This window comes from Panthera pardus, unplaced genomic scaffold (genome assembly GCF_024362965.1).
Source record: "Panthera pardus isolate Hobbes unplaced genomic scaffold, ASM2436296v1 HiC_scaffold_26, whole genome shotgun sequence".
NCBI classification, from domain to species: domain Eukaryota; kingdom Metazoa; phylum Chordata; class Mammalia; order Carnivora; family Felidae; genus Panthera; species Panthera pardus.
This window is the reverse complement of record NW_026526832.1, coordinates 10,977,258-11,001,290: the sequence shown is the minus strand read 5'-3', so window position 1 is coordinate 11,001,290 and position 24,033 is coordinate 10,977,258. Positions and strand designations below refer to the sequence as shown.

At 40.3% G+C, this 24,033-nt stretch overlaps 1 protein-coding gene across 2 annotated transcripts; it reads left to right on the top strand.

Moving 5' to 3' along the window:
- The first annotated feature begins 26 nt into the window (after nucleotides 1-26).
- Nucleotides 27-22,326, top strand: NDUFAF7 (NADH:ubiquinone oxidoreductase complex assembly factor 7). Of its 2 annotated transcripts, none has more exons than XM_019447403.2 (10): nucleotides 27-124; nucleotides 455-615; nucleotides 12,054-12,134; nucleotides 13,125-13,235; nucleotides 16,035-16,248; nucleotides 17,089-17,147; nucleotides 18,057-18,167; nucleotides 20,571-20,714; nucleotides 21,122-21,295; nucleotides 22,027-22,326. In XM_019447403.2, the coding sequence occupies exons 1-10, from the start codon at nucleotides 55-57 to the stop codon at nucleotides 22,237-22,239; spliced, it is 1,338 nt and encodes a 445-aa protein (XP_019302948.2). In that variant the 5' UTR covers nucleotides 27-54; the 3' UTR covers nucleotides 22,240-22,326. The 2 variants fall into 2 exon arrangements, with proteins under 2 accessions (XP_019302948.2, XP_019302959.2); XM_019447414.2 differs by having other exon boundaries at nucleotides 45-161.
- The last annotated feature ends 1,707 nt before the right edge of the window (nucleotides 22,327-24,033 follow it).

The following is a 24,033-nucleotide window of genomic DNA, read 5'->3' as shown; positions in this document are numbered from 1 at the left end:
CCTTTCGTTTGCCTGAGTGACGTACTTCCTTCAGGGGCGGGCCCTCTCCCGGAAATGGCTTTACTCCACACCCTGGGACTGCGCGCTGCAGCCTGCGAAGTTCGGCATGAGAGTCCTTGCAAGGGTAGGCGTGGGGCCGCTGTGCTCCGCGGCTCGCGCGGGTAAGCGTTCGCCTCGCCGGAGCCCCGGTTGCGGTAGAGACTGTCTGGGGTGCTTTCCTCAGTTGGGCGCTCCTGGGGTGCAGGACGCCTCTTGGGGGTTTTGAGGTGCAGACGAGTCCAGCCTCAGACCCCAAATGGCTGGTCGCGGGCACTGTGCGTTCCTGCCGGCGCCTGGTGGGCTTGCTTCGTGCGAGGTTAAGAGTTAACGCAGCTGCTTCGGAAGCACTCAGGCTGCTTGCACTTGCAGAGAAACTAAGATTTTTTTCATGGTCCCGTTTAACTGTTTTTCGCAGTCATTCCCTGTTTTTGGAGAGGGAAATACTTCAGTTCCGGGAGAGAGCCGGCAGAAAACCAGGTGACACCAATGCTGCGGCATCTTGTGTACAAAATCAAAGCAACTGGCCCCATCACTGTGGCTGAGTACATGAAGGAGGTCTTGACCAACCCCGCCAAGGTACCAGTCGGGGAGCCCGAGGACCAGGCCCTGCTCTAGCGGCCTTGAGGTGTGAGCTAGGAGGGGTGTGCACAGGGAAGCCCCAAGTCCAGGCAGCGGTGGTGCCTTCTGCAGGGGAAGAGCCACTCCCACAGACCTGGAGATGGAGAATTAGTGTCAGGTGGTTAGGGATGGAACAAGTCAGTGGCAGTGCCATAAAGAAGGGAGAACGAATTCCAAAGCTGTTCAGGAGGCAGTGTAACCCACTGAATTTAGGAAATGAGGACGTCTTTCCTACCTGGGCTGATTGATGGTAGCTGGTGGTATCATTTCTCTGGGAGAAGGGAATGTAGAAGGAGAAAGAGCAGTAGCCTCTTTAAGAGGGAGAGAAAGGACAGAATTCAATCCAATATATGAACCTGAAGTGCAGACGGGACTTAAGTGGAAATCTACAATAGGCATCTGGAATTACGAATTTAGTCCTGGAGTATTGTCTGTGTTGGGATGGCATTAGCAGGCATTGGAAGCATATTCTGGGTTTCCTTTTTGGGAATGGAAGGTCTAGGTCTTTACGCTTCAAGGATTAAGCACTACCCCTGCTCTCTGTCCTGGATTTCCTTCTCTGCTCAACAAAGCCACTTGGTGAAAGCTGGGGTCCTTTTGGTTTAGAATGTTTTACCTGTTGGTGGATCGAAATACGAAATCTGGACTTCTGGGGTTTGTTTGGCCTATTGCTGTTGGATGTGGTGAAGGCAGGGATCCTTTCATACCTGTACTCAGTGCTACCACATACCAACAGTTCACATAGGGAGAAACTTTAGAACAAACATTCTGTGTGTTAGAGTGAGGGTTCATTCATCATTGATTCAGGCTCCAAAAGGGCCAGGCACTATCTTAGGCACTGGGAATACTGCAGTGGACAGTGGAACATGGCACTTATGTTCTAGTGAGGAAATGATCTATAAATAAGGAAACAAGATAATTATAAATTGTTGCAAGTGCTTCTGAAGGCAAGGAAAAGAAGAAAAAAAAAAAACCTCAACAGGTTGGTGGGGTTGAAAATAAGTGGTGCAGTGGGAGTAGGGGTTGTAAAAGTTCCCTTGGTAGGTAGGTGGCCAGGAAAGGCCAGATGGTTGAGATGGGCCAGCCTGGCAAAGAACTGGGAGTGAGTCCCCGATGGAGGAAGGGGAAGTACAAAGTTTTGGAGCTGGCCAATGTCTTGGCATTCACAGAGAAAAAAAAAGGCACCAGTATGGCTGGTGGGTGGTGACTGGGGGTGGCAGGTAATGGTGAGGAAAGTAGATGAGTTTGAGGGAGGAGCCAGTTCATTCAAGGCTTTCCTGGAATTTAGACTTTTGTGTTAGTGCAAGGGGAGAACATCAGGAGGTGCATTTGATGCATATTGGTGATGACATCCAGGCGGAGACAGCAAGTGAGCAGCTGGCTGTAAGGGTCTAGAGTTCTTGAGAAAGATTGGATATGCATATATTAATTTGTTCACCAGCGTATGGATGGTGTTAAAATCCAAGGAATCTGAAATAATATATTTAGAGAACCGAAGGTTACCCTGGATTAAGCCTTAAGGAAACTCTTTGAATTTAGAGTAGAGGCTTTTTTTTTTTTTTAAATCAGCCTTAATTTTTATTTAAAATTTGTTAAACCTTTTTTTTTAATTGGAGCATAGTTGATACAATGTCACAGTAGTTTCAGGTGTACAACATGGTGATTTCGATGACTGTACCTTATACTATGCTCACCACAAATGTAGCTACCATTTGAAAGTAGAGTTTCTTAACCTAGGGATCCTTGAATAGAAACAGGGGGCTGTGACCTTGGATGGGAATAAAAATTACACCATTTGCATTAGCTTCTTTTTTCCCCCCCATTTTTACTGAGAAATAATTGATGTACGTCACTGTATAAGCTTAAGGGGTACAGCATGATGGCTTGATTTGCACGTTGTGACATTACCACAGTGAATTCAGTTAATATCCACCTTATGTAGATACATTAAGAAGAAAGGAAACAAAAAGGGAGAAAAATTTTTTTCTTGTAATGAGAACTCCTAGGATTTACTTTCTTTTTTTTTTAATTTAATTTTTTGTTTTTTAAAATTTACATCCAAACTAGTTAGCATATAGTGAAACAATGATTTCAGTAGATTCCTTAGTGCCCCTTACCCATTTAGCCCATCCCCCCTCCCACAACCCCTCCAGCAACCCTCAATTTGTTCTCCATATTTATGAGTCTCTTCTGTTTTGTCCCCCTCCCTATTTTAAATTATTTTTGTTTCCCTTCCCTTATGTTCATCTGTTTTGTCTCTTAAATTCCTTATGTGAGTGAGGTCCTATGATTTTTGTCTTTCTCTGACTAATTTCACTTAGCATAGTACCCTCCAGTTCCATCCATGTAGTTGTAAATGGCAAGATTTCATTCTTTTGATTGCCAAGTAATACTCCATTGAATACATATACCACATTTTTTTTTTTTTTTTTTTTTTTTTTTTTACCACATCTTCTTTATCCATTCATCCTTTGATGGACATTTGGGCTCTTTCCATACTTTGGCTATTGATAGTGCTGCTATAAACATGAGGTTGCATGTGTCCCTTTGAAACAGCACACCTGTATCCCGTGGATAAATGCCTAGTAGTGCAATTGCTGGGTCATGGGTAGTTCTGTTTTTAGTTTTTTTGAGGAACCTCCATACTGTTTTCCAGAGTGGCTGCACCAGCTTGCATTGCCACCAACAATGCAAAAGAGATCCTCTTTCTCCACATCCTCGCCAACATCTGTTGTTGCCTGAGTTGTTAATGTTAGCCATTCTGACAGGTGTAATGTGGTATCTCATTGTGGTTTTGATTTATATTTCCCTGATGATGAGTGATGTGGAGCATTTTTTCATGTGTCGGTTGGCCATCTGGATGTCTTCCTTGGAGAAGCTTCTATTCATGTCTTTTGCCCATTTCTTCACTGACTTACTTGTTTCTTGGGTGTTGAGTTTGATAAGTTCTTTGTAGATTTTGGATACTAACCCTTTATCTGATATGTCATTTGCAAATATCTTCTCCCATTCTGTCGGTTGCCTTTCAGTTTTGGTGATTGTTTCCTTTGCTGTGCAGAAGCTTTTTATTTTAATGAGGTCCCAGTAGTTCACTTTTGCTTTTGTTTCCCTTGCCTCTGGAGACGTGTTGAGTAAGAAGTTGCTACGGCCAAGATTAAAGAGGTTTTTGCCTGCTTTCTCCTCGAGGATTTTGATGGCTTCCTGTCTTACATTGAGGTCTTTCATCCACTTTGAGTTTATTTTTGTGTATGGTGTAAGAAAGTGGTCCATGTTCATCCTTCTGCATGTCACTGTCCAGTTTTCCCAGCACCACTTGCTGGAGAGACTGTCTTTATTCCATTGGATATTCTTTCCTGCTTTGTCAAAGATTAATTGCCCATACGTTTGTGGGTCCATGTCTGGGTTCTCTATTCTGTTCCATTGATCTGAGTGTCTGTTCTTGTGCCAGTACCATACTGTCTTGATGATTACAGTTTTGTAGTATAGCTTGAAGTCTGGGATTGTGATGCCTCCTGCTTTGGTTTTCTTTTCAAGATTGCTTTGGCTACTCGGGGTCTTTTCTGGTTCCATACAAATGTTAGGATTGTTTGCCCTAGCTCTGTGAAGAATGCTGGTGTTGTTTTGATAGGGATTGCATTGAATATGTAGATTGCTTTGCATAGTATCGACATTTTAACAATATTTGTTCTTCCTATCCAGGAGCATGGAATCTTTTTACATTTCTTTGTGTGTTCTTCAATTTCTTTCATAAGCTTTCTATAGTTTTCACCTCTTTGGTGAGATTTATTCCTAGGTATTTTGTGGTTTTTTTGTGCAACTGTAAATGGGATCGATTCCTTGATTTTCTGTTGCTTCATTGTTGGTGTATAGGAATGCAACTGATTTCTGTGCATTGATTTTATATCTTGCAACTTTGCTGAATTCATGAATCAGTTCTAGCAGTTTTCTGGTGGAATCTTTTGGGTTTTCCATATAGACTATGATGCCATCTGCAAAGAGTGAAAGTTTGACCTCTTCCTGGCTGATCTGGATGCCTTTTATTTCTTTGTGTTGTCTGATTGCAGAGGCTAAGACTTCCAATACTGTGTTGAACAACACCGGTGAGAGTGGATATCCCTGTTTTGTTCCTGACCTTGGGGGGAAAGCTCTCAGTTTTTCCCCATTGAGGATGATATTAGCATTGGGTCGTTCATATATGGCTTTTATGATCTTGAGGTATGATCCTTCTATCCCTACTTTCTTGAGGGTTTTTATCAAGAAAAGATGCTGTGTTTTGTCAAGTGCTTTCTCTGCATCTATTGAAAGGTTCTTATCCTTTCTTTTATTGATGTGATGAATCATGTTGTTTTGTGGATATTGAACCAGCTCTGCGTCCCAGGTATAAATCCCACTTGGTTGTAGTGAATAATTTTTTTAACGTATTGTTGGATCCGGTTGGCTAATATCTTGTTGAGGATTTTTGCATCCATATTCATCAGGGAAATTGGTCTATAGTTCTCCTTTTTAGTGGGGTCTCTGTCTGGTTTTGGAATCAAGGTAATGCTGGCATCATAGGAAGAGTTTGGAAGTTTTCCTTCCATTTCTATTTTTTGGAAAAGCTTCAAGAGAATAGGTGTTAACTCTTCCTTAAATGCTTGGTAGAATTCCCCTGGAAAGCCATCTGGCCCTGGACTCTTGTTTTTAGACAGATTTTTGATTACTAATTCGATTTCCTTACTGGTTAAGGGTCTGTTCAAATTTTCTATTTCTTCCTGTTTCAGTTTTGGTAGTGTATATGTTTCTAGGAATTTGTCCATTTCTTCCAGATTACCCATTTGATTGGCATATAATTGCTCATAATATTCTCTTATTATTGTTTTTATTTCTGTTGTGTTGATTGTGATCTCTCCTCTTTCATTCTTGATTTTATTTATTTGGGTCCTTTTTCTTCTTGATCAGACTGGCTAGTGGCTTATCAATTTTGTTAATTCTTTCAAAGAATTTTGTTAATCAAATTTTGTTAGTTCTGGTTTCATCGATCTGTTCTACTGTTTTTTTGGTTTCGATAGCATTAATTTTGGCTCTAATTTTTATTATTTCTTGTCTTCTGCTGGTTTGGGGTTTTATTTGCTGTTCTTTTTCCAGCTCCTTAAGGCATAAGGTTAGGTTGTGTATCTAAGATCTTTCTTCCTTCTTTAGGAAGGCCTGGATTGCTATATACTTTCCTCTTATGACCGCCTTTGCTGCATCCCAGAGGTTTTGGGTTGTGGTGCTATCATTTTCATTGACTTCCATATACTTTTTAATTTCCTCTTTAACTGCTTAGTTAGCCCATTCATTCTTTAGTAGGATGTTCTTCAGTCTCCAAGTATTTGTTACCTTTCCAAATTTTTTCTTGTGGTTGATTTTGAGTTTCATAGCATTGTGGTCTGAAAATATGCACGGTATGATCTCGATCTTTTTGTACTTAGGGCTGATTTGTGTCCCAGTATATGGTCTATTCTGGAGAACATTCCATGTACACTGGAGAAGAATGTATATTCTACTGGTTTAGGATGAAATGTTCGGAATATATCTGTTAAGTCCATCTGGTCCAATGTGTCATTCAAAGCCATTGTTTCCTTGATGATTTTTAAAAAAAATTTTTTTTAACATTTATTCATTTTTGGGAGACAGAGACAGAGCATGAGTGGGGAAGGGGCAGAGAGAGGGAGACACAGAATCCGAAGCAGGCTCCAGGCTCTGAGCTGTCAGCACAGAGTCCGATGCGGGGCTCAAACTCATGAACTGCGAGATCATGACCTGAGCTGAAGTCAGACGCTCAACCGACTGAGCCACCCAGGCACCCCTCCTTGTTGATTTTTTGATTAGGTGATCTGTCCAATGTTGTGAGTGGGGTGCTGAAGTCTCCTACTATTATGGTATTACTATCAATGAGTTTCTTTATGTCTGTGATTAATTGATTTACATATTTGGGTGCTTCCACATTTGGCAGATAACTGTTTACAATTGTTAGGTCTTCTTGCTCTGTAGACCCCTTGATTATGATATAATGCCCTTCTGCATCTCTTGATACAGTCTTTATTTTAAAGTTTAGCTTGTCTGATATAAGTATGGCTACTCCAGCTTTCTTTTGTTGACCATTAGCATTGTAGATGGTTCTCCATCCCCTTATTTTCAATCTGTAGGTGTCTTTAGGTCTAAAGTGGGTCTCTTGTAAACAGCATATAGATGGGTCTTGTTTTCTTATCCATTCTGTTACCCTATGTATTTTGATTGGAGCATTGAGTCCATTACATTTAGAGTGAGTACTGAAAGATATGAATTTATTGCCATTTTGATGCTTGTAGAGTTGGAGTTTCTGGTGGTGTTCTGTGGTCCTTTCTAATCTTTTGTTGTTTTTGGTGTGTGTATGTGTATGTGTGTGTGTGTGTGTGTGTGTGTGTATATATATATTTTTTTTTTTTTTTTTTTTTTTCGTCTTTTCTCTCCTCAGAAAGTCCCCCTTAAAATTTCTTGCAGGGCTAGTTTAATGGTCACAAACTCCTTTAATTTTTGTTTGTCTGGGAAACTTTTTATCTCTCTTTCTATTCTGAATGACAGCCTTGCTGGATAAAGAATTCTTGGCTGCATATTTTTCTGATTCAGCACACTGAATATATCCCGCCACTCCTTTCTGGCCTGCCAAGTTTCTGTGAATAGGTCTGCTGCAAACCTGATCTGTCTTCCCTTGTATGTTAGGGACTTTTTTTCCCTTGCTGCTTTCATGATTCTCTCCTTCCCTGAGTATTTTGTGAATTTGACTATGATATATATGCCTTATTGATGGCCAGTTTTTGTTGAATCTAATGGGAGTCCTCTGTGCTTCCTGGATTTTGATGTCTGTGTCTTTCCCCAGGTTAGGAAAGTTTTGCACTATTATTTGCTCACATAACACTTCTACCCCTGTTTCTCTCTCTTCCTTTTCTGGGACCCCTATGATTCTGATGTTGTTCCTTTTTAATGAGTCACTGATTTCTCTAATTCTTAAATCATGCTCTTTTGCCTTAATCTCCCTCTTTTTTTCTGCTTCGTTATTCTCTATAAGTTTGACCTCTATATTGCTGATTCTCTGTTCTGCCTTGTCCATCCTTGCCGCCGCTGCATCTATCCATGATTGCGGCTCAGTTAAAGCATTTTTAATTTCATTCTGGCTATTTTTTTACTTCATTTATCTCTGCAGAAAGGGATTCTAATCTATTTTCGACTCCAGCTAGTATTCTTATTATCATGATTCTAAATTCTGGTTCAGACATCTTGCTTGTATCTGTGTTGGTTGAATCCCTGGCTGGTGTTTCTTCGTGCTCTTTCTTTTGGGGTGAATTCCTTTGTTTTGTCATTTTGAAGGGAGAAAAGGAATTAATGAGGTAGAAAAATTGAAATTAAAAAAATTAAAATTAAAAAAATATTGAAGTTAAACATTAAAAACACACACATACACACAAATCAAATAGATGATGCTAGATCCTAGGTGTGTTTTGGTCTGGGTGTTGAAAGTGGTTTGACAGATTAGAGAAAAAAAAGGGGGGGGGGGTGGAAATCGTTTGAGAATTTGAAAAAATGAATACACTGAAGTAGACTAAAATGAGATGATGGGGGTAAAATAGAATTTGAAATAATATGCACAAAAATCAAGAATATAGGAAAAAAAATTAAAATATTTTTAATAAAAGTTAAAAATAAATATGAATTTTTTTCATTTTCTGTATTTAAGAAAAAAGAAATGAAAAAGAAAAAATAAAAATCGTTTGAAAATTTGAAAAAGTGAATACACTGTAGTAGACTAAAATAAAATGGTGGAAGTAAAATAGAATTTGAAAAAATTTACATAAAAGCCAAAAATATAGTAATGAAAATTAAATAAGAAAATTTTTAATAGAAATTGAAAGTAAAAATGAAGTTTTTCTGCATTCAAGAAAAAGAAAAGAAATGGAAAAGAGAAAAAGAAAGAAAAAAGATTGTATAAAAATTTGAAAGATTGTATGAATACACTGAAGTAGACTAAAATGACGGAAGTAAAATAGAATTTGAAAAAATTTACACAAAAGTAAAAAATATAGTAATAAAAATTAAAGAAAGATATTTTTAATAAGAATTGAAAATAAAAATGAGTTTTTTCTCTTTCTGTATTCAAGAAAAAGAATTGTAAAAGAGAAAAAGAAAAAGAAAGAAAATTGAATAGATGAACCTGCTAACAGATTGAAATAGGACTGAAATTGTTTCATTTTCCCCTAGAAGTCAGTCTATGTAGCTCTTTATAGTCCATAAATTAAGCCGGTGGTGAGACTTGTGTTCTTGAAGAGCAAGGTTGGCCCAGTTGGGTGGGGCTCAGTGTAACAGCTCTGCTCTCCACTAGATGGCGCTGCTAGCATACTGGGGTGGATTGTTGCGGCACTTGCAGGTGCATATGCGCATGCGCGGGAGTGGAGAAAATGGTGCCTCCCAGCTACCCAGTCTGTTCTCCCGGATCAGCAATTGCACACCCATCCTCTGTCTTCAGCTCTTGTCCACTCCCCGCTTTTTCACTCTCCATGATCAGGCCCTAGGCAGTACCTCTCTCCCAAGTTTTGTCTCAGATGCAGCTGTTTTCCCTGGCCCCTTACTTCTGAAGGACTGTGGCTTTGACCCATTCTGCCCCTCTGCGGGATGGTCTCACCAAGCAATAGCCGAATGAGCAATGGCCGAACGTCATCTGCACCCAGGAATGCCTGCTGTACCCTGCTGCTGCCGATGTCCTGAGGCTGCAGCCAGGTGCAAGCCCGTCCCAGAACATGGTCGCAAGACAGTGTAGCAGCAGCATTTCAGGGATTATGGAAAATCACAACACACATCTGGCACCAGGCTTCACTCTCAATGGCCTTGCCCCAGCACCAGCGAATGTGGCTGCCTTCTGGGGTCTACTGGGACCAGGTGGCTTCAACAGTCTCTACCAAATGTCCTTTCATCAGTGGAACCACTTTTCCCTGTGTGGCCCGAGAACCTCCTGGACCCCACTCTGTTCCCGGGGTCCTTCCCACCAGAGCACCGCCAGGTATTGAGCGGCTGAGTTGCAGCCTTTGTGCTCCCCTTGTTTACAGTCTTAATGGAATTTAAACCCTCTCCTTTCTCCCTTTTTAATTTAGTCCCTGCGGCTGTTTCCAATTTTTCACTTTTTCCTCTAGCTGCTTTTAGATACTTTTCCCGTATCTCCCCCCCCCCCCCCCCCCCCGCCCCCGGTCTCCGTCCTCTCTCCACCCGCAAAAGTGGTTCCCTACCTTTCGCGGCTTCTCGCTTCCCAAGTTCAGCTCTCCACACCGTGTGCCTGCTGAATTCTGTGGTTCAGGCTGTGCAGATTGTTGTGTTAATCCAATCAGTTTTCTAGGTGTGTAGAATGGTTTAGTGTTGGTCTGGCTGTATTTCGTGGACACGGGACACGCAAAAAGCTTCCATGCACTTCCGCCATCTTGGCTCCTCCCCTCTCTTTAACATTTCTTGTCAGGCCGGTTTGGTAATGATGATCTCCTTTATCTTGTTTTGGAAATTCTTTGTCTCTCCTTCTATTCTGAATTTTAATCTTGCATGGTAGAGTATTCTTGGTTGTAGGTCTTTTCTTTTCAGTGCTTTTAATATAGCACTCCTTTGTTCCCTGTAAAGTTTCTGCTGAAAAATCAGCTCATAGCCTTATGAGGTTTCCCTTGTATGTTACAGTTTTCTCTTGCTTCTTTAAAAAAAAAATTTTTTTTTAAATGTTTGTTTAGTTTTAAGAGAGAATGAGCTGGGTAGGAGCAGAGAGAGGGAGACACAGAATCCAAAGCAGACTTCAGGCTCTGAAGTGTCAGCACAGAGCCCAATACAGGGCTCAAAGTCATGAAATGCAAGATCGTGACCTGAGCCAAAGTCGAATGGTTAACTGACTGAGTCACCCAGGGGCCCCTCTTGCTGCTTTGAAGACTGTCTCTATCGGGGCACCTGGGTAGCTCAGTCGGTTAAGTGTCTGACTTCAGCTTAGGTCATGATCTCATGGTTCATGGGTTCAAGCCCCACATTGGGCTCTGTGCTGACAGCTTGGAGCCTGGAGCCTGCTCCGAATTCTGCACCTCCCTCTCTCTCTGTTCCTCCCCTGCTCTCACTCTGTCTCTCTCTCTCTCAAAAATAAAGATTTTAAAAAAATGAAGAAAGAAAAGACTGTCTTTATCATTACTTTATGCGGTTTTAATTATTATGTGTCTTGTTGTGTACCTCCCTGGTTTGTCTTGTTAGGTGTTCTGTGTGCTTCCTGGATGTCTGCTTTCTTCCTCAGATTAGGGAAGTTTTCAACTATTATTTCTTGAAATAAGATTTTCGCCAACCTCTCTCTCTCATCCTTCTGGGATTCCTAATAATGTGAATGCTATTATGCCTGAAGATGTTGCAGAATTCCTTTAACTTACTCTCATTTTTAAAATTTTTTTTTAAAGGTTTATTTATTTTGAAAGAGAGAGAGACAGAGCACGAGCAGGGGAGGGGCAGAAAGAGAGAGAGAGGGAGACACAGAATCTAAACAGGCTTCAGACTCTGAGCTGTCAGCACAGAGCCCGATGTGGGGCTCAAACCTACGAGCTGTGAGATCATGACCTGAACCTAAGTTGGATGCTCAACCAACTGAACCACCCAGGCACCCCTAAATTCTTTTTCTTTTTGGTCTTCAGTTTGTTTGCTTTTCATTACCCTTTTGGATTACTAATCTGTCCTGCATCCTCTAATCTGCTGTTGAGTCCCTCTAGGATATTTTTCATTTTAGTTATTATATTCTTCAGCTCTGACTGGTTCTTTTTGAATATTTTCTATCTTCTTTTGAAGTTCTCACTGCATTCATTCACTCTTAAGCCTGCTGAGTTTCTTTATGGCCATTACTTTGAACTCTTTATTATTAGGGTTATTGCTTATCTGAGTTTCATTTAGCTGTTTTTTCTGTGATTTTGCCTTGTTCTTTCATTTGGGACATAGTCCTCTGTCCCCTCATTTTGTTTCACTTTCTGTGTTTGTATATATGTATTTGTTAAACCAGCTACATCTTTTGGTCTTGAAAGTAGTGGCCTTGTGTAAAACAGGTCTTGTGGTACCTTATGTGCGGTCTCCCCTGGTCACCAGAACCAGATGCTCCAGGGATATCCCTTGTGTGGCTGGCTTCTGCCTTGATGGTCAAGGAGGGGTCATGTTGGGATAGTATAGTTCTGCAATGTGATTGGTGCTGTGTAAAGTTTAAATCAAGTCACTGTGCTTATCATGTTTATTTAGAAGACGGAACTTTCTTACCAAATGATTATGTTATTGTATACGTTATGTAAGATTCTGGAGGCGTGTTTTACAAAACTTACTTGAAAGTTAATCCGTTTTCTCCACTTTCTCTTTTTACTCAGGGATATTACGTGTATCGTGACATGCTAGGAGAAAAAGGAGATTTCATTACTTCACCGGAAATAAGTCAGATCTTTGGGGAGGTAATCGTCAATTTCAACTATGAAAGAAGCTAATATCTGGGCGCCTAGGTGGCTCAGTTGGTTGAGTGTCTGACTCTTGATTTTGGCTCAGGTTATGATCTAACAGTTCATGAGCTCGAGCCCTGTGTTGGGCTGTGTGCTAAAGGTGCAAAAAAAGCCTGCTTGGGATTCTCTGTCCCTCTGTCTTTGCACGCCTCTCTCTCTCTCTCTCTCTCTCTCAAAACAAACATTAATTAAAAAAGCTAGTATCACAAACACTTGAGAGCAGATCAGGTTGTTGTATTCTTCTGTAATAAGTAGTGTTTTACACCTTTGCTTTTGTGATTCATCAAAAGTTTTAATTTTTAATCATTTGTATGCTGGAGGAATACAGAATAATAGAGAAAAGAGAGAGAGAAAAGTGAAGGGAGAAAAGTTGCAAAACCCTGAGGAGTTCGTGGGGCGAGATGTGCTCTCAGGCCCCACCCTGCTGTGGTTGTACCGTAGTTCCAGTGGAAACCCCCCTCACAAATTTTCAATTCTCTTCAGGAGTTCCAGTTCATTGATTTCCACATAAAAACCCCCGATGAATTTAGAAATAGAAGTAGTACACAAAAGGAAGTGGAATCCAGGTATTAAAAATGGTAATTGTGCCTAAAAAGCCATGTAATCGTATCAGTCATATGAATGTAAAGAAATGGCATCATCTTATTTCATATGTCTGTCTGCTGTCCCAACAGCAGCACCTTTCTGGAAGTGCTAGCCTCTTCCTTGTGTCAGGGGACCTCTTACAGTGGGGCTGCCTTTTAATGGTGCTCTGTTACTAGGCTTCCTAAGTGGTGTCTTTTGTAATGCCGCCTCCATGAGGCTTCTGGGTGTGCATACATATATGTACATAGTAAATGACATGTGGTCGTTGGCAAATATTTTGCTTTCTGGCATATTTCCTTGGAGTTTTATATACTTTTATGCTATAATATTTCAGTATAGTTTTTTTTTTCCTTGTCGCAGCTGCTAGGCATATGGTTCATTAGTGAATGGATGGCCACTGGAAAAAATGCAGCTTTCCAACTGGTGGAACTGGGCCCAGGCAGGGGTACCCTCTCGGGAGATATTTTGAGGGTAAGTAATAAAAGGAACGTCTTCAGAGTCTCGTGTACTTGCCTGAACCTTTGTTCTTTTGATTTGTTTGCAAACTTCATTGACTTCAGTGGCTTTCGGTCCTCCCTCCTTACCTCCTCTTTCTCCGCTAAAATACAATGTCAGAATGATATAATGAATCATTACTTATTGTTGTCTGTTTGTAATCTAAAAAGTGAGGGTAGGGGAGAATGTGAAAGGGAAAAGTTTAAAACCTTTAGAAGACATCATGGGAGAATCTATTTGTCTTCTAGGTGGGAAAAGAATTTGTGAATTATATAAAGGGTAGAAGCCATAAAGGTAAAGATGAATAGAGGGATAATTTCCACTACATTAAATTTAAGAAATTATTGTTCTTTAAAGAAATTAGGAATTTTTTATTCTTCAAAGACACTGTAGGGGCGCCTGGGTGGCTCAGTTGGTTTAGCGTCCGACTTCAGCTCAGGTCATGATCTCATGCTCTGTGAGTTCCAGCCCCGCGTCAGGTTCTGTGTTGACAGCTCAGAGCCTGGAGCCCTCTTTGTCTGCCCCTCGCCCGCTCATGCTCTGGTTCTCTCTCAAAAATAAACAAGCATTAAAAAAAATTTTCAAAAGACACATAAAGAGAGTGATAAGACAAGCTGCAAACTGGGAGGAGTTATTTGCAACACATAAAGAACTGGTAGTTAGCATACATGAAGAATTCCTTTCAATCATTAAGAAGGTGACAGATAACTCAATAGAAAAGTCAGGCTAAAGATGTGAACAGGCCTTTCATGAAAGAGGAAGTCCTCACGGGCAGTAAAAACAAAAAGATGTTCAGACTGATTGGTAGTCAAGGAAATGAAAGTTAAATCAGAGTGAGATACCACCGTGTCCAAGATTAGCACATTTGGCATCACCAAGGGTTGTTGAAGATGGAGAGATGGGGAGCAATGGGGACTCGCAGACACTGTTTGTAAGAGTGTAATTTGGGGTAAGCACTTTGAGATGTGCTTAGTGGGCATCGTCTGCTAACGTCACAGTAACTTATACTGTATGAGCCAGCAGCACTTGTACTGCTAGACGTGTGCCCTACAGGAGCTAGTGCAGATGTGTACCAGGAAACATGGTCAAGAAGACAGCAGCATTGTTTAGAAGAGCAAAAAAAATGGAAACAACCCAGATGCCTATCAATGGGAAAATAGATCAATAAATTGTGGTACAGTCAGACATACAGTGGAACATCAAGGGTTGTGAAACTGCATGAAATCACAGCAGAATGCACAACACTCAGATGGACCTCAGTGTCTTGTGAGTGAAAATAACAATTTGTAAAAGAATCCGGATCATATGATTGTATCTATATAAAATCCCCAAATGTCAACATTCAACAATTTGTGTTTGGTGATACAAATGCAATTAGGAACATTTATAAAGAAAAAGCAGGAAATGATGGTGGTGGCATCTGAGGGTGAGGGAGGACACGTTTTCGAAGGGAAGGGTCGTGCCACTTTAACCAAAGATGCGGTATCTTTCCATGTATTGTTGTTTCTAGCACTCTACCTAATGTTTTGTAAAAACACTAAAGAGGAGGAATATTGTTTATAGTACATGGTAAGTAATTGTGTGTGTTAAACTTTTGTAGTTACACTGTTTTGGAATCCATTAGGCTTTTAAAAACAAAAACACATATTCAGTATACATTTGAATGTCTTGATGCAGTATGATTTTTGCTTGAAATTTGGAATCAAAGGATTTTAAAAAACGTATAACATCTGACAGATAATCCTGATTATATCATATTTGGGGGTAAAAGAAATGAACCACTGTTTTAGGTTTCCAGTGTTCTATTTTATCGCTTTAAATTGGCAAAGTCATTTGAATACAAAATGCTTAATAAGGTTCTCAAATAATATTGTCTTGTTTCAGGTACAATAAAAATCAAGCCCACAGCTCTTAAAATGCATACAGGATGCTTCTTTAGATCAAGTCCTAAGAACTTTAAAAAGCTAAAGAATTTAAAAGAATGTTAAGAAAATGGACAAAGACATAATTACAGACTTGTTTTCATTTTTTGATCATAATTTCTGAAGGATTTTTCTCTTGGGAAGTTTTCCATTTGTAGTTTCATTTCCAAACGAAATTTGGAAAAATTGTCTTATTATTAGCCTATACCTGCTTATTCAGATCTCAAAAATAGGAGGCAAATCAGCAGTGAAAATTACATTCAAATGAAAAATACTATTGGTGTACTTTATGCCTTGGCATTGAATTTTTAGCATTGAGATATTGATAAAATATCAGTGTACTCCTTTTTTGTTCATGTTTACAACAGTTATAAATGTGTGTGGCTAAAAAAAATTAAAAATTGAAAGAACTGCGAAGTTAAACTGTCAAGTTTTTAGTGCCCTTCGAATTTGATTTCCTGAGAACACAGTTGAAACATCTCAAAGATGAGATTATTTCATAGACATAGCAGCTTCATAAAATCAGGGGGATATATACATTTCATGTTTTTGTTCTCTTTAGACTCCCTAGTCTGATTATTTACTGGATGCTAAATCTTTAATGTTTGTTAGTCTTAATTCTAATTTTTCTCATTAGGAAACCAAATTGTGCATTGTTCGTCTTTCACGTAGACTGTAATAACTGATAGCTTATGAATCTCACGGACTGCTGGAGAGTGGCTTGTGTGAAGTTCCTCTGAAACCAAATTTTACTTCTGTGACATGAGCAAAGTGTTAAGGGAAATGGTTAGAAAACCTAAAATCTACTCAACACATTGTATTTTGCCATTTTTTTCTTTCTTTTTGTATTTAGGTGTTCAGTCAGCTGGGATCTGTGCTGAAAAACTGTGACATTTCAATACATCTGGTAGAGGTGAGCGAAAAACTGAGTGAGATTCAAGCATTAACACTGACTGAAGAGAAGGTCCCTCTAGAGCGAAATCCTGGATCCCCCGCATATATGAAAGGTGTTACTAAATCTGGGATTCCAATTTCCTGGTACCGACATCTGCAAGATGTTCCAAAAGGTAATTAGTTTACACTGCGTGATGAGCTAATTTTGATTACCACCCATCCCAGCGATGATAGGCGACCACAAACGTGTAGAGCACTATAGTACGTTGACGTGATGCCACCAGGACCCTTACTCATAGGGAATAGCAAATTTGTTTCTAGAAAGTAGCATTGTATTAAAAAAATAACATGCCTAACAATAAGGAGAAATGCCTTTCATATGGTTTTACACAAAAATGTAGATAGATCCCTATTGTACCTTTAAGTTTTTCCTGACCCCTAAGATAGCACTGACGCTGAAGCAGTCCAAGGCGGTGGGGACTGATGGAAGCAGAGTTAGGTGGTTTGAGTTTAACTGTCTCATCTTTTGAACATCCTTGCTTACCTTCAGAGAGGTGGGAAAATTCCTGCACTCGGCAGGGACCATCCACTATGTTGATGGACCTCTGCTCCCACCTAAAGTGGTGTTCTGACCTTGGCAAGCCACCTCGGCGAGTCCTGGGCTCAGCTGTCTCAGATGATTTTAGGAAGTCCAAAGCCTCTTTTAGCTAACAAATTTGGGTTCTAATTTCTTTCATGCCCTGTGATGAATAAAGGGTTAAATTTATAATTGGGATGTTTTGGCCGTCGGGTCCGGATATGTGGAAAATGAGGACGGTAGTAATTGTTCTTGAGCGTGTTCTCCGAGTAGGCAAAGCAGTGCCTGAGGTGGATGATTCTCTGGTAGCGATGGTTGTGGAAGCCACCTCAGGTTCCTGCTCGATCCGCTAGGCGCTTTCTTTTGTTGCTGTTCAAAAGAACGATTAGATATTGCCTTAATGCTGAAACTATTTTTTCCTTCTGTTTTTAAATAGGGTACAGCTTTTATCTTGCGCATGAATTTTTCGATGTTCTTCCTGTGCATAAGTTTCAGGTATTGACGGGATAAAGTCATATTTATAATTGAATAACAAAGGACCTTATGTTGGAAGAATAAACGTGAATGGTATTTGATTACTGTTAAAGTTAACTCTGTTTGGAATTCTGATGAATATAAATAATTGAAAAGCAAAAGTAAAAGGTTAAGTAGAATCTTAATTGTCTTCGGATAACTATTAAGAATGTTTATTTCCCATAAGAGACTCTTAAACACAGAGAACAAATGGAGGGTTGCTGGAGGGGAGGTGGGGGGGATGGGTTAAATCGGGGATGGGCAGTAAGGAGGGCACCTTTTGGGATGAGCACTGGGTGTCATAGGTAAGAGATGAATCACTGGAATCTACTCCTGAAGTCAAGATTACACCGTATGTTAACTAATTTGAATTTCAATAAAAAAGCTTATTTTTCCAAGGACAAAGATATGTGAGAATATAACATGGTAAATGGCTTTATTGCAAGGAAGGATTACATTTTAGCCAATAGTTTTGATATCCAAAGATTAAAATTTTTCCTCATTGAAACTGAAGTGAGCAGACTTAAGATTTGGTGGTAATGTATGTGTCCTGGTAATTTTTAAGGCTAAGAGCATGCGTTGATTTGTTAGCAAAAGCTTTTGATTAGTCCTTCAGAGTCTGTTTTCCATGTTAGGGGGCACTTTCCATGCTGCCTAGTTTGTCTTCAGCTCCATCACTTATCTAACCAATACTAGTAGTTTTCATCTGTCCGTCTTACTGTTTGAAGGAATTGAAATAATGCCTTCAAGTGATTTTAAGTGGTAAAATCCTTTGTAAATGTTAGTCATCTATCTTGTATATGGCAGGAGAAAATTAATAGTTATTTTTGGGAGGCGGTTTTGAGGAAAAAACTTGTAAGAATTAGTTTTTATGTGTTATTTTGTGTTTAGAAAACTCCGCAAGGATGGCGAGAAGTATTCATCGATGTTGATCCCCAAGCTTCTGATAAACTGCGGTTTGTTTTGGCGCCTTGTGTCACCCCAGCGGAAGTCTTCATACAAGTAGGAATACCAAGCGAATCTTCATAGTCTTGTTTTCTGAGTTACTGTTTTACAGGGGCCAGGAGAGATTTGCTCATAACATATGCGGTGCATTTTATGAGTGGGAAGTGCAGAGGTAAGGAGTCAGGAGCCTGGGGTAAAATCCTTTCTTGGGTGCGTGACCTTAACGTAACAGGGAAGTTAGTAAGCGCTTACTCTGCAAGTTCTTCACCTTCTCCCTTCACTCACTTCCCTACCACGCGGTGATAGTATTGCCTACCTGACGGTACAGTAATGCAACAACTGTTTAATGAGTACTTTGTATATGTGACTCTGTATTTTCTCATTTAATTCTCAGACGATTATGTAAGCTTCATTCTACACTTCCAAAATGGTTCATGTGCTGCTGCTGCTTTTGCCCTCGAGGAGTAATCACAAGAGCCATTCTTGTGTTTAGGGTTCAAAAAACCCTATACTTGTGAGGAATGTTTAGGTTTTGGATTGCATGTTGTAAAAAGGTCTACTTTTTGGGCCATAACTAAGTACTTTTTCCTCAGAAGTTACTTGTTTCAAAATCACAGGAGCTTTTAAACATGAACCTATCAATTAAGTTGTTTTTTTTTTTTTTTCCAGAGCATAATTAAATTCAAATAGCAACCTGAGTGCTTGGGGGCATTTCTGTTTTTCCATATTCTAGCTGCCCACTTTTACCTGAGTGAGAAGCAAATTCATAGCTACCAAGAGCTAACCCCCTGCTCCTGGGAGATACAATTGTTTTCAGTTCTTGACTTGAGTGAGTGGTACTCACGAGAGAGGGAGCGATGACTTTCCCTCTCATCTGAATGGGGCAAATGGTGACAGAATCTGCCATCTTGAAGAGTGGTCGAAGATGGTAGGTATGTCACCACAGCACCCCGAGGTGTCAGTTTATGCCTGAAGTGGCTAATCTCATGGGGCTACAGTTCAACCACAGTAATGTATTTTATAAAGCTGGGGGATGGGGCACCTGGGTGGCTCAGTTGGTCAAGTGTCCAACTTCAGTTCAGGTCATGATCTTGCACTTCATGAGTTCAAGCCCCGCGTTGGGTTCTGTGCTGACAGCTCAGAGCCTGGAGCCTGCTTCCGATTCTGTGTCTCCCTCTCTCTCTGCCCCTCCCCGACTCGTGCGTGGGCACGTGCTCTCTCTCTCTCTCTCTCAAAAATAAACATTAAAAAAATAATAATAAAGCTGAGGGCTAAGTGCTTTATTGTTTGATTTAAGCCTCACAATAAGCCTTGTGTGTACATGATGAGGAAGCACTCCAAGTTGAAGTAACTTGTTTCTAGTAAGCAGTACGAAGAGCAGAGACTCAATTGCTAAGTGTGTGTGACTCCATACCTGTTAGCTCTGTGCCATTAGAGGCAAGATCAGGGCAGGTCAGTACTTCATTTTTTTTTTTTTTTAATATTTATTTATTTTTGGGAGACAGAGTACAAGCAGGGGAGGGGCAGAGGCAGAGGGAGAGGGAGACACAGAATCTGAAGCAGGCTCCAGGCTCTGAGCTGTCAGCACAGAGCCCAACGTGGGGCTCAAACCCAAGAAGTGCAGGATCATGACGTGGGCCTGACCGAGCCACCCAGGCACCCCAAAACTTCATTTTTAAGAGTATATTACGAAGGAGCAAAAGTTAATACAGGTTTTCATAATAAAGACCAACGCTTTTTCCCATTTTCTCAGGAGTTAGTGTAATGTCATATATACTAGTCAAGTTGACAAGTTCTAATACTGTCATTTCACTTTTTAGACTAATGGGCACTAAAATAAATAAACATCAAAAGAATCATCTAGACTATTAGGCACTTATTAAGGACCCTTAGTAAATAGTTGAATATCTTGGGAAATTGCGGCCTCAGGTACAAGGTCATGAGCTGAGGTTTCTAGACAGAGGGCATATCATTGGAGTATCTTTTGCCCTAAAAGAAGGTATCAAAACATACTTGCTAGGGTCTATCTTGTTATACTGGATTTATATCATTTGTTCTTTCAGCACAAATTTTAGAGCATGTTATTTGCCAGGCACTATTCTAGGCAGACAAAAATTCCTTTCCCATGCATTCAGCCCAGGGGAATATATTTATATGAATTACGAGCATAATATCACCATAAATAAAACTATAATGAACCAGCCATCTAGGGGTTTGGGAGGCATATGCCTTTTTATAAGAGGGATTAAAATTAAAATATCTTTGTAAACTTAGTGGACGGCATCAAAGCACTAGGGAGTTCCATATAATAAAGAGGACGTCATGTGGAAAGTTGAGTGTGGACAACATAATGCGTATTGAGAAGGAGTGTATTGTAACCAAGAAATGCTCATTATAGAAAAACCCTAAGGAAACCGTTCTTTTCAGTGATGCATTTTGATGCAGCTGTTCCTTTACCAGAGTGATGAAACGAGGGATCACGTGGAAGTGTGTCCTGAAGCTGGTGTAATTATTCAGGAACTTTCTCAACGCATTGCGCTGACTGGAGGGGCTGCGCTGATTGCCGATTATGGTCATGATGGGACTAAGACAGACACCTTCAGAGTACGTATAATTCAGCAAGATGACTTCTCAAAAGTTAATGGGCGTGCTCTATTAAGTTTTTAGGTTTGAAACTCATTGAAGATCTTTATCTTTGGCTTCTACAGTGGCTAGCATTGTAATATCACATTATTTTGTCATGAATATTCATTTATAGTATTATAATTGTCCTTCTCTATTCCATCACTGTGGGCAGCATCTTCAGGCACTCCAGGCAGCACTTTATATTGGGTTTTCCACATAGCATGTCATTTGAAGAAAGGGTGCTGTTTTAAGAGTTTGGAAACCACTGATTCAGGCTACGTTTTTTTTTAACAGCTGTTATGTAAAATGTACTAAAATGATAGCATTTCCTTAATCTTGATAACCACAAAAGGACAAAAATTCATCATTTTAAAATTATTTTCAAGGGATTTTGTGGCCATAAGCTTCATGATGTCCTTATCGCCCCGGGAACTGCAGACCTAACAGCTGATGTGGACTTCAGTTATTTGCGCAGAATGGCAGAGGGAAAAGTAGCTTCTCTGGGTCCAATAAAACAACAGACGTTTTTAAAAAACATGGGCATTGATGTCCGGCTGAAGGTAATGATTTATTTCACCATCTTAAATATTTCAATTTTGTAGTATTTCTAATGTTACACTATGTGTTAACTAACTGGGATTCAAATAAAAACTTGAAACAAAAAATTTTGTAGTATTTCAAAAAACCTTTAAAATAATAAGTACGTCTGGCCTCAGTGCTCCTATTGTTAGCCAGATGCTTGGTATTGCTATCGTAGGGCATGGTGGAACCAGATCGCCTGTTGTGGCGGGGGAGCCTTGTAAGTTCCTGCGTCTCTGTGTGAGGTAGATTTAAGACTTCGAAATGGTGTTCGTGTTTGTTAAGAAAACTTGACTGTGTTTATCGGTAGATCAAACCACCTGGGAATATTTGCTAAACCTACAAATCCACAGGTTTGGGTCTTGGCAACCTACGTTCCCCCCGCCCCCCCAGTAATTTTTATTTTTTATTTTATTATGAGAGAGTAGAGGGAGAGGAAGAGAAAATCCTAGGCTCCATGCTCAGTGTAGAGTCTGACACGGGACTCAATCTCATGACCTGAGCCAAAATCGAAAGTTGGACGCTTAACCGACTGAGCCACCCCGGCGCCCCAGCAACCTAGGCTTTTAGTGAGCACCCCATGACTCTTGAGGCAGGTGATCAGAAATCCCATCTTAAGTAGTGCTTTACTGAGTGGCTAACAGTCATGAGTGTTGCTGCATGTAACTAGGAATTCTTCTGGTTATTTCTTCTAAGAAGTTTTTCCTTTCAGGTTCTTGCAGACAAATCAGATGAGCCATCCAGGCAGCAGTTACTTCAGGGGTATGATATGTTGATGAATCCTAAGAAGATGGGAGAAAGATTTCACTTTTTTGCCTTGCTACCTCATCAGAGACTTCATGGTGGAAGCCATCCGATGAATGCATGTCAGTCAAAACCTTCTCCGTCACCTGTGGCTGGGTTTGGTGAACTTGCCTGGAGGTGATATCTCAGTGTGGACGTTTTACCCCTAAGTCTGCCTAAGAAAGCAAAATAAAGGGAACCCATTCACATATATCACAGGTAAAATCCATATCGCAGTATTTTATGTCTCACAGCCAATAAAAATAGCCCATTTTATATACAGTACAACTAAACATTGATCTTTTAAGGTTGTGTGTGGCTTTTGGCACAATTGTGTGCTTTCAGCTTAATGAAACAAGTTACCATGAAACAGAGTATCCTTAATTTTTTTAAAGTTTATTTTGTGGAAGAGAGCGTACATGTGAACATACTGGGGAGGGGCGGAGAGACAGGATCCCAAGCGGCCTTCATGCCATCAGTGCAGACAGAGCCTGATGCAGGGCTCGATCCCACAACTGTGAGATCGTGATCTGAGCTGTATCAAGAGTTGGACACTTAACCAACTGAGCCACTCAGGCACCTTGAAATGAATATCCTTTAATTAATAAGGCTAGTTGCTGTATTTTTATTTTAAAAAGTAAACATGAACGCTGATTGGTTTAATAAAAACTGGAAATCTAAGTGGCCTTTCACAGGGGATGGGTTAAATAGAACTATCCATAAAGTATTTTTAAAAAAAGAGGTAGAGTATGTCCTTACCTCTAAGAAGGTAGTAAATGAAAAATGTAGTCAAGTAAAAATGTTTTATAGTTATGATTCCGTTTTTGTTGGGGGAAAGCTGCATTTAAAGAAATGCTTAATTTCATAGAAATTAATAATGCAGACTGGTGGTTTTCTGTGATAGTTACTTATATATAAAAAGTGAGGAAAGGATGCCAGTAATTACTATTAAATATTCCAACGTAGCCTCTCTGGCTCTTGATTTTGGCTCAAGTCGTGCTCGCACGGTGGTGAGCCAGAACTCAACGTCAGGCTCTGCGCCGAGAATGGTGCCTGCTTAAGTTTCTCTCCATCCCCCTGCCCCTCCTCTGCTGTATGTGCACACGTGCTCGCTCACTCAAAACAAAAACAAAAAACCCAACATGGAAGTGGGTTTGAGGGGTAGAAATTCATTCTCCTTTGTGGTATTTAAAATTTTTTACCCTATGAGATTAAAGGAAAAGAATACCAGCCATGTTTTGAACGTACAGCTTAACTGTATTCGAAGTTTGCTGGCGGAGTGATCAACTCTTGGTTTTTTATTGCTTCTCTGGCTTCCCTCAGAACAGGACTAACATTCTGAATCTCACTCTTTTTTTTTTTTTTTTATAATCTCAAGCCAACTTGTTTTTGTTTTTTTTTTTTTCAACGTTTTTTTATTTATTTTTGGGACAGAGAGAGACAGAGCATGAACGGGGGAGGGGCAGAGAGAGAGGGAGACACAGAATCGGAAACAGGCTCCAGGCTCGGAGCCATCAGCCCAGAGCCTGACGCGGGGCTCGAACTCACGGACCGCGAGATCGTGACCTGGCTGAAGTCGGACGCTTAACTGACTGCGCCACCCAGGCGCCCCTGAATTTCACTCTTAAAATGAAGATGGAGAGGACTTATTTTTCACGTGCTGCCCAGCCTTGGGCCATTCATAGCCACCCTTATTTTTTTTTTCCCCCGCATTTTCTTTTCTCAAAAACTTGGTTGGGAGAATTTGGAAGGTGAAAATGCCTCATATTGGCCCCTCTCAATTATCTAGTAGTTTTACATTTAATGGGAAGAATCAGGCAATGCCTTGTATCTTAAAACTTAGAACATTTACTTTGAATGGTAAGTCTTCTAGCAGTGGCAGTAGTTGAATATTTGATGAGAGTTCCCGAAAAATCTGTAGTTGTAATTACTCTAA